At 34.2% G+C, this 16,525-nt stretch overlaps 1 protein-coding gene across 3 annotated transcripts in view; it reads left to right on the forward strand.

The window, feature by feature from the left end:
* The first annotated feature begins 3,145 nt into the window (after positions 1-3,145).
* The window catches only part of LOC126842769 (regulator of G-protein signaling 11), a 28,223-nt gene continuing 14,843 nt past the window's right edge, over positions 3,146-16,525 (forward strand). Inside the window, exons 1-3 of one of the 3 annotated variants that reach the window (XM_050579908.1) lie at positions 3,146-3,756; positions 13,713-13,869; positions 15,362-15,458. In XM_050579908.1, coding sequence (XP_050435865.1) covers positions 13,825-13,869; positions 15,362-15,458 — 142 coding nt within the window. In that variant the 5' untranslated portion in view covers positions 3,146-3,756; positions 13,713-13,824. Of the gene's footprint in view, positions 3,757-5,563; positions 5,864-13,712; positions 13,870-15,361; positions 15,459-16,525 lie in introns of those variants that run through there. The other 2 variants (XM_050579907.1, XM_050579909.1) reach the window with 2 other exon arrangements.

Below are 16,525 nucleotides of genomic sequence, written 5' to 3' on the forward strand. Positions count from 1 at the left end.
GGCAGCATATAGCCATTATACTCCACGCAATCAGAGAAAAGCATCGACATCATTGTACCAAGGGTAATATTTATACTCTCACTTATGGGATCCAATCAAAACTTATCGAAAATTATCAGAAGTTATCTAGATAACAATTACTATATGTTTATATTGATAAAATTAAAAGTTTTCGTATGAATAATTATAAGTTATACGAGTAAAGTAGGTCATAAAACACTAAGACTGTACAAAATTTAATATTCGTATCTACTCGATCGTCAGATCGCTTCGGTGATTTCTCAAATATGGATTCAGCCCATGTTCGATAATATGTCACACACGCCATTAACGGCCGGGTCGCAAGCTGTTGATATAGCGACGACAAGTGTGCGTTATCCCGGGCACAAAGGAAATGTAGGCCATTAAATTGAAATCTATTGAAATGTACGGCGGCGCGAACTCGATGAATTCTGAACGTGCTCCGAAACAAAATGCGTTGTCCCAAAAGATGACCTAATTTTCTTTTATGAAATCATATTATGGAAACGTTAAAAATAAATACTTGGAGCCAAAAAAAATAAGAAGAGATAACAGATGAGTGATAACAGAGATGTGGTAACAGATAAATGATAAGCGAGAAGTGATAAGAGATAACATATCTACAATTCAATGTTTTTCCGCCAAGGTTACTTTCGACCTCAACGAAAGGTTTCAAGATACAAATATTTGTACACTGCTATTATTATTATTAGATAACTGTAGTAATATTTTTTTGTATATTGTATTATTTTCAAACGACTTTATCCCGGTTTGTTTTGGATATAAGGCCAACAAGAATAAGAGATGTGCTGTAAGAATATTACAGGTCGAAAATATATTTTTTAAACTGTTGTCGGTGTTGTGTTATATTGCTAATGAACTATATTAAATGTCGACCTAAACAGATTGTATATTTATAAGAAGAAACTCAAAGAAAACACCTGTTACGAGAACACATTTTCAGAATTTTACTCCGGTATTGTCTCTCATTCAAAGAGAATAATATAGTAGTTAGCTACTAGCGAACGGAGACCGTTCGTTATTGTCCGGAAATTCGTCGGTTTGCTGTTAATTATTAAACACGTCCGGTTCAAGTCGGTTTACTAACCGTAAATTATGATATTATTGTTATTAAACTTATATATATATATATATTGTGTACATGTAATAAAAACAACAACAAACGCATTATGGCCGACACTCGACGGGAAAACTCTTTAATGGGTTTTGTGACACAGCTCGATTTCCGTATACTGCTAATAGTGTTTACAACAAACCGTTTGCAAGAGAACTGTTTTGATTGAAATTAAATCAATCGTTACACGGTATCCACTCTTTTTACAATACAACACAATAAGATCCATTTTTGTCAATCACTACCACCAAATGTGTTCTCCTCGAATGCATAGGCGCAAATACGGGGGGGGGCTAGGGTGGGCTTAGCCCCCCCAAAAAATTAGGTTATGCATTAATTAATTAGGTAATTAGGTTACAATTTTGAAATACAAAAATATATTTACTTATACATATATTTTAAAAAAATTTCCAGGCCCCCTAAATTAAAAATTGAAATTGCGCCTATGCTCGAATGTCTTCTTGTTCGTTTTACTTCATTGTTTTAGCATTTTCAACCAGCAACTCATATTCTTAACTTTATTCATCAGTAGCTCTTCAACGGGCATTGATTCCGGATAGACTTATAACATCAATTCAGTATGGGTGTTTAGTATGATAATTATATGAGACATAAAAAATAAGTGGTTCTTCCTTTTTTTTTTTTTTTAACAATATTACAATGATCTTTAGCATTATCTAGAATTTATTTTGCATAGATATCCGCTAACATCAAAATGTACATTAATAAAAAAAGAAAGTACATTGCTTTCTTTGAAAGTTCAAGAGTCTTATGTTGTTTCAACGTCAGCCGGCGCTAACAAAGCTCGGGTGACGTTTTGTTTTTTGCCTAAGAACAACGTCGTGTGTCAACGGATATGTTAGAAATAATATTTTTTATAATAATCAGTGAAAGTAACAGATGAGGGATTATTTTGAGGTATCCATAAAATTGCGGAGTAATAAAAAAAGTATTTTTATTTTTTTTATACACTTTCCCTACATTCATTTTAAAATATAATAATAGGTCATAATTATAATCAGATTTGTGCATTTTATTCGCATTATATAACGTTACTTCGAATAATTATTATTGAAATAATTTTTTTTTTCAATTTGTTGGAATAAAAATATTATTCGAATAATTTGTTCACAATTTATTCGAATAAAAACTACATACATTTATTTTATCTGGCCGTTATTTGAACGATTTTGTTACTATCGTTTATTCGATTTATTTACCAAAGTCTAAAAACACAATTGTTATGCTTGTCTACATTGCAAACAATTTAGCTCGAAGATCGGCAAAACGCGAAAAGTCGTGTTAACGACAATAATATTTATTACCGAAAAGCGCCAAAGAGGGGAACAAGTCGGGGAGGGGAGGGGAGGGCAAGCAAAAGGGGAAGTGAATAATATTGATATACGTAAAAAAAAAAAAAAATTAATTACACGGTACTTACTCGCCGGCGGTGCGATAATAAATTATTTTACGTTCGTACCTGCGGGCGCCGCCGTGCGTCGGAGGGACGACGGGACTTGGAGGGGAGGGCGGCGTAAGGGTGCGTACGGGAGTGGCGCGGGACGACGGAGCGTGTTTTTCGCGTAGGACGAAGATTACTATCCGATGTCCTTTATGACGTATGGTCGAGGACCGATACGCGGATAGAGGAAACGTCATTGCGGCGAACGGGGACGAGTGGGGGCGGCGAATGGGGGAGGTGAACCGCCGGGGGAAGGGTAGTGTGTAGTACACGGTCCGAAGGGGAGCTGCTCGACGGCCGAGGGCAACGGGGAGTGCTCGACGTCCGGGGCACAGATAAGCGCATGAGACCCCCGGCCCGGTCGGGTACCCTCCCGCGGCGGCCGCCGCCGACCGCCACGGGATGCGCTACGGTGCGCGCGGGCGAGGTGGGCAGAGCGCATTATCCCGGCGGCAGCGTCGCCACCGCCGCTTAGCTGCTGGTAGACGAGCAGCACCCAGAACCGTGTGGCGGCATCTCCTCAGTCGCCGAGCGAACACCACGGCCGAGTGAGCCCCACGCGGCCCCCCACGTTAACCCCCTGCCGCCGTCGCCGTTGCAGTGCCGTCTTCGCGTTCTTGCGCCTTTCGGGCTTTGTGGTTTTTTTTTTCTATTTCAAAAATTAACCCTCCCCGCCGCCCGTTTCAATCGGTGAAGACGGTTTTTTTTTTAAATATTATTATTGTTTTTTTTTTCTTCTTATCCTTCGCCAACACCGTGCGGCGTTATAGTCGACCGTTCGCCCGCGGTATATTACTGTGCCAGTCGCGAATGTCTGACACCGGCCGCCGTCTTGGTGGCGCACCGTCGTCCGGCCGTCGTCTGTAGATCCGTCGCAACAGACGCATTTGTCGCGGTGTAGCTGCAACTGCGGACACCCCCGAAATGGCCACCGCCGGATGATAACACGACGTGCCCCGCCACTTGCGTGACTGCACCCGCGCCCCGTCCCCGTGGCCACCGATACGTGAGACCAGACCGGCAGCACCTTCTCGGGTTCGACAGTATACCAAACTCATCCGTCCGGCCGCTCTGGATTCGGGCGCACATGACCTAAGCTTTAAGTGGCCTCGGAAAATGTTGAGAAATTGTTTTTTCGGTAAGTCCGTCCAACCTGCGTTTTACATAAACATAGGCGCAATTAGGGGGGTGGGTGCTAGGGGGAATTTAGCACCCCCAGACTCAAAATTAGCACCTCTAAAAATTCAAACCCCCAATCCTTGAATTCTACGCAAACGATTTTAATAATGTACATACTCTATTCGAAATTTTATCTTATGTCTTGTTAGCTTTTTCGAAAAAGCCTTGTGACTGCGATGAGTAGGCAGCTAAGAATTTCTGCGTTATTCTTAAGCTTAGTGAACAACACTATACACTAGCAGTCCTAGCTATAACCTTGCTAATTTCGTGTTTAGGTTACCTACTAGGGTAAGATGTGAGAAGGTCAGATATAAGACCTTAATCCTTCCTTCATGACTGTATCGACGCGATAGAATTATTATGTTATAATTACATTCATTACCGTGTTTTATGTAGTCATTAATGCAAATTGAGCTAATCCACGATTTAGGTGCATACAAACCCGTGTTTAACGCGCATTAACTTAATCCGAATCAACTAATTAATTCGAATCCTCCAATTGAATTAAATATAACTCGGGAAATTCAAAATCACATTAACCCAAAATGCTAATGCGCATTAGCGGCACCGCGTAAACACGGTAAATGCGTTAATGTTATTTAAAATGTTTGTTGCCTTTAATTTTATTTTTACCAGCAAGTAGGTATGTACACATAGACTCTTCCACACCGAAATTCACCTCACTCTTTTATCTATCAGCCAATAACTTTGTATTTAAACAAACCAATACAGTTCAAACCGAGTACAGTGTAAACAAGCACAGTCCGAACCGAGCTTAAGTATAAACCAGCAAAGTAACAAACTACCAAAGTGGGGTACAGTTCAAGCGTTTTCTCCAATTCGATTATATCACTACCTCCGAATAACCGACCACACTAACTCAAAGGCCAAACCCTTGTCGTTAAAGGCACCTCCGCGGTACAATCGATTTTAGTATAGTAATGCAACGGCGGTCCCATGTATTCCTCTTTATAGATTTTCACACGGTACACGTTAATAATTAAAACAGCTGTTTATTATAACCTAATAGGGTCGTAAATCATTAATTATCGCGCGGTACAAGGATTAAAACACACACACGCCACACGTATCGCACCTCACTCAAGTCGTAAACGTCAACTGATGTCGGCTGACGACATAACTAACTTACCAGAGACAACCCAACACGACCTAACAACGTACCAACAATCTAATAATCTAATAAGATTACTTCTCAAAACTCTGAATCCCGTTGAGCACCGAACTCGTACAAAAGCTAAAGTTTGTACAGATTACCACGGAACATTTGCCACGGTCAATCAATGATTCTACTCGTTTGATTCTTAATGTTAGTTATAAGTATGAGAACTCAGAGATTTGGCAATTTCACTAGTTTCCGTGGGATGTATACAGCTATGACGTTCTCTTTTAAACCGGTCTCGATAATATGATATAAAACTATATTTCACGATGGTCGTTTTGGAAAAGGGACATCAATTTTAAATCCGTTTAAATGTCAGCAACATTGTCATCTGCGAAAGAGAAGAATCAGTTACCCGCGCGTGCACCTCAATCGTTTCGTATCGTTACCGTGGTCGAGATTCGTCGTACACATAATATTATTATTGTACATAATGTTTGTAAAACACTTACTTTTTCGGTTTTTTTATCGACACTGCCAAAGCACTCGAGCCACGAGTATCAACACTGTATTAGCAGCTATCTGTGTAATGGTATAATGTATACAACCGATATGACAACGCCGTGCACGTACCGTACACGATGATAGATAACGACGGTGAGAGAACCGCGTAGGTACAATAACGCAATCAAATCGCATCGAAACGCCTGTGTTTGTGTGTCGTTTTTTTTGCGTTGCAAGTAATTTTTTATTTTTTTGTTCCTTCGGTCCGGATAGTCGACGATGGTTGTATCTGTACTTGCTGGTAGACCCTAGTAAAACGCACGCTTAGCCGAGGGTCTAAACCCAATCTCTGTAAACAGTTCATTCCGTTCGGACCCCGTGAAAGCAAAAAGGCAAACACAATTGGCACGGTCTCCGTCAGCTGCAGTACCGTCGGAAACGGGTGAGCGTCCAAAGAGGTTTTTTTTTTACATTGTATACTTGCTATAAAATGTATAATGTGTATGATCGCAGAAAGCTGGCTAAAGCGAGTCGTTGGTGAATAGGGTATAGCGTTAGAGCTCGGCAATGGGACCTTTTTTCAATGAGAACTTTGAGATTATTCAAATAACACCAGCTGACCTAATAATTAATTCTGTTTTATCGTCTGACCCGTCTTTTGTCAATCCTGACCACGATCCCATACAAGCCTGAAGTACGCATGACTTATCCTCGTTTTGTTAAGTTTGACTTGAAATCGTCTCATTTTTGCTTCTTGCAGTTGGCAAGACGACGTTAAAGGTGTAGTTTGGTCATAAGATCGGTTCATTTAAAGACTCTGCCACGATGACAAACGGCAGAATGATTGTGCTTATTTTGATCAGCAATGATTCGGAATCAGAATTATTGCCGTGGTGCTGACTGTTGACCACGTTCACCACGTTACAGCGAACCTCGTTTCAGTCCATTGACAATGGAAAAATATTGTATTTTAACTCTTTATATTATCCCATCAAATCACGTGGACGGTTGACGCGTGACGTTTCGCCATCATCAATAAGTCAAAGGATTACAACAGCTATAATTCGTCTACGCCACAAGCCGTTTCAACACGACTCGCCTATCTATGTCTATGTCAACCTATATAAGTACTAAACCGTCAGATTTCTGATGATTAACATATTGTGTTTTAGGGCTTAACAACCACGCTTGTTTAAACTGGGGATTAGTTGAAATAATCAACCACTCGAAAGCCCCTACCACAAACTTTAGGCGGATTAAACCCAATGTCGTAATGACGGTTATTGCGAATGATTTTCAACTCTAGAACCAGTTATAAATTTGCTTATATTTTTTTCTTGCCTTATCCCAAACATAATCGACCTGCCTAAATGCTTCTACCCGCATTTCTCCACCTAATCCAAACGGTTGCATGTCTTAATACAAGCTATTAAATTGTAGAGGATATTATAGTTTCTCATATGGTTTGGTCGAGTAAAGGGAGAATACCTTGTTCTACCTTTGGCTGAATACCTACTCGAAAGCCATTGTTCACCTATGGAATATACAATATGAGATAACGGTTGTTGTTGTGAGGTCCATTAAACGACAAACAGAATAGGCTTTAGAGTCAACATGACGTATAAGTACATTCTAACGATAGTCCGGCGACGACACGTTAAAGTTAGCCCATTTGATTGGTATATACTGTTTGTTAAGGACGGCCGTTAATATGGCAAATACATGCCGTGCAATATATCCGGTCGGCTAGGAATTCTGGCTGGGAAATACACTCGCAAACTGTACATTCGAGTGTAGGTTTATTAACAGTATTATATTATAACGATTACGAAATTTGTATAGCTGTAATATTCCACGGCCGTTAAATGTTTTCGACGTTAAACGCGTATATTAAACTCAACGGTCGGCGATTTTTCAACACTATTGCGCCCTGTCTGAATAATATTGTAATATCATTCAATTATATAATACACAGATTGAACTATTTATGGTAATCAACGGCACCCTGCCGAGAGGCGACGGGTAAAAAAATCAATACCAATTATACACAGGCCGCTCGCTTTTCGTTCTGGTAGGCAGAGTTGTGACACATTGTTCGAATCATTTTAGGATAGAATAACAAACGAATACATAAGAGGAGAGTCTAGGAGTTGCATCAATTGTGGGGAAAATGAGAGAGAATTGGTCGAGATGCAGAGTCAGTGAGAGTTGGAGGTATAGGAGATCTATGGTGGTGGAGGACTAGGTTGGCCTACCCCAAGTAGTTGGCAGTGTAAGGCGAAGATAAAGAAGAATTTTAAGAATAATATTTTTCGAATAAAAATTCGCACAACTCTGCTCGTAGGTGTATAATCGAGAAAACTTCAATATTTTATAATTTAAAAAGATTTCCATTGCCCAGAGGGAGAGGTTAGAAGTGGAATATAGCCTCGAATCGCATCGACCGACGTCTCGACCAGACATATAAATTACAACAGTATATTATACGTACACTAACAAACGAAAAACATACCTAATAATAGTACAGAGACCCCTTTGGCCTAGAAGGGGCGATATTATTATTATTATTACTATCTGCGGTTTTTGGTACCTTTAGAATATCGTCCATGATCGAAAACCAACGTTATAAATTATTACTAATTTCCGGTGTAGGAAATATGTGTATCCGTTCTAGCTGTGCTAATTGAATGCAACCGAGCTTATTGTACGACCTAATTTATAGCTGACTCGTTAAACATTGTTGTAAAAATAAAATAAAAGAATTCCACGGTGTTTTTTGCAAAGTTCTTGTACAAAAGTACGACATGTCACTAGAAACGAATTGTGTTTGTACTCATTTAGACAACAGAGAAAAATTGTCTTGACAAGACTACAACAATAGCGCTATACTTGATAGTGTGTATGTGTTTTTTCTTTTTGAATGTCTTTGCTTGACCTATCGTCAGTGTTAGGTACCTATTCTTCGAAAAATGTTTTATTTAAAAAACAGTTTTTCTGATGTAAAAATAATAGACTATTCGAATGGTGTTATTTTTTATTTTCACCAAAACTATAGTTAGGTATATATTATGTTGTCGTAACAAAATCACTTCAGAAATGATTTGAATTATTTTATTATACTTTAATAATTCAAATCATTTTTTATTCGAATACCACGCTGACCAAACGCTGTCATCGTGAGATGGTTTTTTAAAATTATTGAAATAAAAAATAGTTATATTTTTATTGCAATTATAACGTGTCATTCCACTTGTTTAAGTTGTTATTCGTTATTTATTACATTTTGCTCAACTCTGCCAAAAGTTAAACATGTACAAAAGACAGTAAACAGAGTATTATTTTTTTTTTCATTGTTTGATGCTACTATTATTTTCTTAATTACCTTTTGGTGAACAAATGATTTTGTTTGATATCAAATCTTTCGAATCCTGCGGTACCTATAACCTGTAGGTACAATATGAATAACTGTTTTGTGTAAACAAATAATTTTGCATTTCTAGCAGGTGATACGCTTTTTATGGCGCCATATATTGTTATTATATTGATACAGGTCTTTGGACGGAATACCATAACCGATGTAGACACAATCCTAATGTACACATATCACAACAAGAACTGCATAATATATTAGGCTTTTATGTTGTCGACAATATTATATTATTGTATTATGTGTATACAACAATGTATCGAATATAAAGAAAATACCTTACTCGTGAAACGTTTTGAAAAATATAAAGAAGCAAAAACGACCACAGCACACCTTAAACACTACAGACAAGGCTGTGTATTATTGAACTTGATGTCGTTCAGTGCTGTTCAAAATGGATTACTGACAACTTGAGGATGACAACTAGGTGTACATGAATCGAGTGCAAAGATAATCAAAGATTTTGTTTTGTTTATTCGCCAAAATTAAGCAAAAAAAAAAACCGGTGAAAAAATGTTCGCATCCAAATTCTCATTACGACGTACATAATTTGAATTATTAAAGTAATTTTACTACTTGTCTTTGGGTCACAAAAGTAATAATTATGAAATATTGTACTTTTATGTACCTATAGCTTTAATATTTTAATATACTTGTATTATTTTCAATTAAAATACAAAACATGTAAACATCTCAACGAGTTAAGCGTCAAATATGGTAACATGATTTCCACTTACTAGTTGATATACTACAAAAATCATTATTGTGTGTTGTGCATTATCTAGATAAAGTTATGTAGATATAAAAGGATTTTTTTTTTAAGTAACATCTCCATAATTTATTTCTTATGATTTTAAGACTTATGTTAAATTATCATTTCATAACTATAATTAATAAGTCTGTATTATTTTAACACTTAACAATAAGAAATTTCTACAATAATAATAATAACAACAAATAAAAATATTATCACCAAAATATCGTCAACCATAAAGTTTCCTAAATATTTATAATTTTTTTTTTAAGAATTAACGCAATTATCATATGTGTTGTAAATTGTATTAATTTCTATCTATTATCCAGGTATTCTAGATAGTATTATTCTAAATCTAGGTACTATATTATCTGGATAAATCTTGTATCTATTATCTTGTTTAGATAATTTAAAAGTTATCTTTTCACGACACCGAATATCAATACTGGATATCAATTTTGAACACAACAGACTTATTATCAATGCACACAGTTCAATGATCTAAATGAAATGATCACCTGACTTATTGTAGTGGAGATAATTTCAAAAAAACAAAGAAGGTTATTAAGAATTTATTGATATGGATATGTCATTTGGCTCGATACAAAAAAGTTCATATCGCCATTTTCACGTTACTCTCTCACTTTCAGTAAGAGATAAGAGACAACGTTAAGAGTGGTAATAGACAAATTATAAGAGATAAGTAATAGGAGATAATCGATAAGAGATAACATATTTATGATTAAATGTTTTTCCGTGGATCGGAGAAAATAACTAGGTTTTCTATTTATTTTTTTTATAAAAGAATAAGACAAATAAAATGTTTTAGAAAATAACTAGGCTTTATCTATTTATTTTCATTCCACTTTCGGTGGACTAGCTATAGTGAATACGGGTTTACTTTTCATAAAAGTCGATTCAAAGTCAAATGAAATGATAACAACGGACTTTATAATTACAACGGTCTAAAATTATTATAAAAAGAGGAACGTGGTGGGGTCGTCAAGTCAACGGTTGCCGAATTCAAACTAATATTGTATGCACTTAACAAACGGTTTGTTCGGGTTTTTGAACGACAATATTATATTTTTGCACCGTAAGGCGGTTTAATGAGACGTGCGGATTTGTTATTCTGTCGAGAACCCTCGGGAAAACTGTTTTTACTTTTCATCAATATTACATTATGATAATATGTAACCTACCCTAGTGCCCTATATTATATAATAATATTATGCTTTTACCTGGGATTATATTATTATAATAGTATGAAACACGAGGGTATACTTTGGTTGCCTAGGAAAACGCGATACGAGTTTAAATAAATCATTCGGAAATTACCAACTGCAACAGCAGCGGTTTTGAAGTTTATCAAACTAAAGTTTCCAAAGTATTATAGGACACACATTCGTTTGATGTTTACGTTTAGAATATATTACTTACAAAGAATAAACGAAAACCTTTATGGAGCACAAACAGTTTAAAACTACCAACTATATAAACGGCTCTCTCCGGCTTATAAAATATTTATGTCAAAAAAGTTTCGGTATAATATTTTTGGAATGCCAGTTTATGCCGTTGAAAAATTATGTGAAATATTAGTACAAAACATAATACTATAAAATAAATGTTGATTAGTTATATTAAATAATTAGTTAATTTGTTTCATTCTTTTATGTAAAAAAAAAAAATAGAGACCTAGTTATTTTCTCCGATCTGCGGAAAAACATTTAATCATGAATATGTTATCTTTTATCATTTATATATTATCAGTCTCATCGTTTGTCTTTTATCTCTAACTGAAAGTGAAAGTGTAACGCGAAAATGGCGACATGAAATTTCTTGTGTCCAGCCCAAAAACTTTGTATAGTATAGGACTTGAAATTAAATGAAATGAATTCGTTGTAGGCGTAAATAATAATCGAAGCATTCCTTCTCGGTGACACAATTCTAATAAATTTATTTTCTATTAAAAAAAAAAACAGTTATGAAGTATGTATCAAAATAATTTTAGATTTTTTTTTAAATTATTATTTTTCATACTTTCTCAGTTATTTGATACGTTTTGCAATTATATTAACTCCATTCTATATATGTTAAAACCCCTATGACCTTCAGATATATATAATATATATACTGATTATTCTTAATTTAAAAAGTTAATAAATTACATACTACATTTATTTACTATTTAAATAGCTCAAGTTTATGTGGTTTTAATACACAAGGAATGATGTTATATTTAAAAAACTAATAATAATAATAATAATTAGGTGAACTATTAACTATAAAATGAAAAAAAAAAAAACAAATTAATTCTTCTTCGGCTATATTGACTGGTTCATACAGTTAGTCAATCACCCTGTATAGTATTACCCGTACAACTTTAGTTATAATACTATATAATAATAATCGTTTAATTTCATTGTACGCTAAAATTGAAAGATATAAATTAATTAATTATACATTCTCGGTTTTTGTTTTGTTTATATATTTTTGAGATTTTGTGCTAAATAAAAAAAAATCGCAAAATTTCTTTTCACCGTTAAAATAATATATTTTTTTTTTAAACCCTTCGAACAACATTTGAAAATGTTTAATGTCCTTCCGGGCACCGAATATCATATAAATATGATTTAATGGAGCGTCTTTTTTTTTTTAAACACAAATGTCACAGCTTGGAATTAAAATATTCTGTATTAAAATGCAGAAGAGTATATAGTGATGATAAATTATTATTCAGTTCACACAACACAAGCGTAATCTAATCTAATCCACGCCAGTGGTTAAATCGAGTTTTAAAAAAGTGATTTAAACTAATTATTTAGATCTAACCGAATACTTAATACATTTTGTTATAATTAATAAAAGTTTAAATGTTTTGAAAATAAATTTCACGCGGATTACATGTGTAAATTCATAATGAAATAATATATTATGCCCTTTTGATGTGTTATTATTCATTTTTTAACCCATTTACAGGATAATTAATAACAATAATAATAATATTTAACAACTTTAAACACTCTGCTGTATTTTTTTTATCGGGTGTAAAAAAAGTTTTATGGTTATTAAATACGCTATCGGGTCATCAAAAAAAAGAAAAAAGGAACTTTTGATATTTCTTTTCCGCGTTAATCTAAAAATTAAAGTCATTACTCATAACTTTGTTTTTATTTTATCAGTATTTAAAAATTTCCTAATGGATGATAAAATTAAATGATGGCTTCTCGGATTAATGTATGCCATTAATCACTACAGAAGATTTTAGTGTTTTTTTTTTTTTTAGATTATTTCTAAGAATCAATTTTTTATGTATATTAAAAAAAAACATATTTTTTTTTTTAATGAAGCGTATCTTAACAATTAATTTACTATATTAGTCTATCTACTCTATCCTTTTTGGTCAAAACTATTCGGTAGCGCCACTTTTAAAAGCATTCCGATAAAATAATGAAGTAATAAATCGTTTAAGTAGAAAGATTTGCTACACAAAGATCCATAGATAAGAAACTGTACCGAAAATACCATTTTATTTATTTAGGGAAAAAGAAGTTGCGAAATAAACGACTAACAAGTCTACAAATATTTTGCAAGCAAACATAGCTGTCGTTTAGAATTGAAAAAAATAAGTTTTTTAGACTTTTGAAAAAAATTGCGTTTTTTATAAAAATATTCTTTTAAACAGCCATAACATTAAGTCAATTTTTTTTAATTTTATGAAAACCCCAAAAGAAGGGAAAATTACATCAACAGGGTTTTGAAAAATATTTTCATTTTATTGTTGATTTGCCTATAATACGAGAACAGCTACATATTCTTAGGAATTACAAACCCTAATCGTATCCACTTTAATGTTAAAAAATGTACAATTTTGAACACATTTTAGCTTTTACAGTACTTTTAACGATATTTTATCTTTTCACCGTTTACAGACTTGCATATATTTTGAAAGTGGTACATATCACCCATCACGAATAACATTATGCTCATACCCTCTACTACAATTTCACCAAGTGCTGGCTTTTACTTTTATATATGTTAAATATTTTACATAGTATATAGTATATTGTACAAATACCTAATGAGAAAATGTGCAATTTTTTGTTTTAGATCAAATGAACGGGTAACGAGTGTCCAAAACAATGAGGGGGCGGGGTCAGAGACCGATGGAGCCCGGGTAAGCGAACCATTAACGCGACCCAGCCCCCCCGCCCCCAACAATATGGATAAATCGGATCGCAGACGCAGGCCTTTTGCCTTTGACAAGGTAAAAAGTATAACAAATCGGTACAATTATATAGTACAATATATTTTCGACCACATCGATCGCCTGACTTGAGACTTGAGAACAACACAGTCGTCTAACCGCCTATCGTTTCGTTATAATATATAAATCAGGGTGATGTAGCCGTAGGAACAAATGTATTTTTAACGAGGCAAGTGCTATCGCTAAATGTTTCAAACCGCAATTAAAAGCATTACATATTTTAATTAAATTATTTTAACTGAATGCTGTTAGAGAATAGAGTGTAACATATTATATTTTATCAAGACAAATAAAATCGTTGAAATCTGTTAGGATTTCTTTTAATCCAGCAAATCTATACTCTGTTCTTTACCGAACATAGTATATTTATCTACAAATTATGGTATACGGTAAACAGTGTCACGGTGTCATTAAGATGATATAAAAAACCATAACAATGCTCTTAAGACGACGGAATAATTTAGATAAGTTTGAGAGTTAAAAAATATATACAAGTTTAGAAGAACCATAAATAACGAGAATACGTTTTTTTTTAATGCTTTGTATAATTACATTTTTTTTTTTTTGATAAATAAACTTATAATAATAACAAAAATCCGTGTTAATGTGATATTCAAAAAGCCTATTTACGTCCAAAATATAAAGCACTAATTATGTATAAAAATCATTATTTTTAATACAATAAAAATTAATTACGGGAAAAAAACATTTTGTTATATTATTTTAAATATATTCGCAAAGCAAATTCGAGCGGGTTAACTCGAAAATACAACTTTTAAAGGGGAAAAAAATAAACACCAAATTATATTTGTTTGTTCTCGTTGACTTTGAAATATGTTTTATTTATCCTGCAAATACAAACCAAAGCCATCGTCGTTTAAAAAACTATACATATTATTCGCGGTTGGCTTGAACAGGTTGGGCGAGTCTATAATATTTTACTTAAACGTGCTATATTTAACCTAAAAATAAAATTTCAAAAACACAGCGTACACGAAAATGTAGAATATAGTTATATCACAAGGGCTTGTATGTGTAGCTATATCTGGTTTTTTGCATGGTTGCGTTTAAACGACGTTTAAGTGAATTTAGCCATAAAACATTAAACAAAATGGTCCGTCGCTTAAATGACGTTGGCCAAGAGCATCTAGGATCCATTAAATAAGATTATCTTCAACGTTTTCCAGACATTGTATTTTATAAGTACACACGACAATTGAATTCTGTAAAATAATTACCAAATCTCGTTGTTGCAAAGTCAGTGGTTTTTCTTGTATTAGTTTTATTTTTGGACATTTTAAATGATTTAACTACGTTTTCCCTTGGAAACATTACAGTAATTTTGAGATTTTATCTCCAAGTAAACCAGATCTTTTAACTTGCTCTCTCTATCTCTTTCTTACTTTCTATTCCTTTCATTATCATACCAGACTTAACTCATCAATATTCAATGCAATCCAATAATGTTATTGTTTATATGTGTGTTTTTCAGATGGAGGGGCTGGTGAGAGAAATGAAAGACGAAGAGACTGGGGTGCGTGTAAAAAGTCAAAAATTATTCCTCACTTCGATCCCTTCCGCTTTTGCCGGTAAGTAATTTGCGTTTATTAGCATTTAAAATATTATTGATATAACATGTGGTTTACATTCCATAATAATAATATGTGTATGCCAAGCGATTTGTGCCAAATGATTTTTATACGTTGCTGTGAACAAGCTAGCGCGATAATATAATATTATATTGTTGTGACTAATTCAATACTTGGTTATTTAAGTATATATATTATTTTCTTTAAATAGTTTCTACGTTCGGGTCGAAAACGTTTTGTACTTTTGTTCGAAAATTATTTCATTACAAACTGAACTCAAGCTTGGCATTTTCTATACCAATTTAGGTGCCGTCATCGTCTCGGTGGCAGCCATTTTGTGTACCAATTTCATGGAAATGCTACGTTACTTTTTTCCAAGATAAATATTAAAATGTTAGATTAGGTGATGATAACTCTGTCATAAATTTTATAAATCATGGAAAAAACAATAACTGTTCACAAAATGGCAGCCGGCAGTAGGCAATGCGCTTATAGTAATAGTTTTTCTTTTTCCACGACCAAGAGCTGCTGTTGTAAGCGGGTTGTTAGATACATTGCCTAATAACCCTGCAAAAGATTTTCGACGCCAAAACGATGATATTGTCGCCGAGTAGCTTTACACGGAATTGATATATTATCCGTGATTATGATTTATGTTTGTATTATAATAACATGTCGAAGGTTCCTGAGGGGAACGGCACCGATCATCACATGTATAAAAGCCCAAGTCGTCAGAAAATAACGACATGCCGCCTAATGTACAGTACCGTTCAATCACTTTCACGCGATTCCGTCGAACGGCAAATAATTGACGAGCGACATCAATCAATTGATTAGGAATGTCTTGTACAAAACCACTCGGTTCGTAGAGCTACCACTATCGATAAATCTTATCTAAAGAGTAAACTACAAATTATACAACACGAATGGCATTTTTTTTTTATTGATACATTCACTCGAAAAACAGTTTTTTTAAAAATAATGATTAATCGTTGACAAAAAAAAACTGTACTACATTACTAAGTATAACACAAATTTCTGCAATCTTCTACAACTGTTATATGTAC

The sequence above is a fragment of the Adelges cooleyi genome, unplaced genomic scaffold (assembly GCF_023614345.1).
Source record: "Adelges cooleyi isolate 19-005CV unplaced genomic scaffold, UGA_ACOO_1.1 ACOO_flye_CR_arks_rails_tigmint_CR_PRNA_574, whole genome shotgun sequence".
Classification (NCBI taxonomy): domain Eukaryota; kingdom Metazoa; phylum Arthropoda; class Insecta; order Hemiptera; family Adelgidae; genus Adelges; species Adelges cooleyi.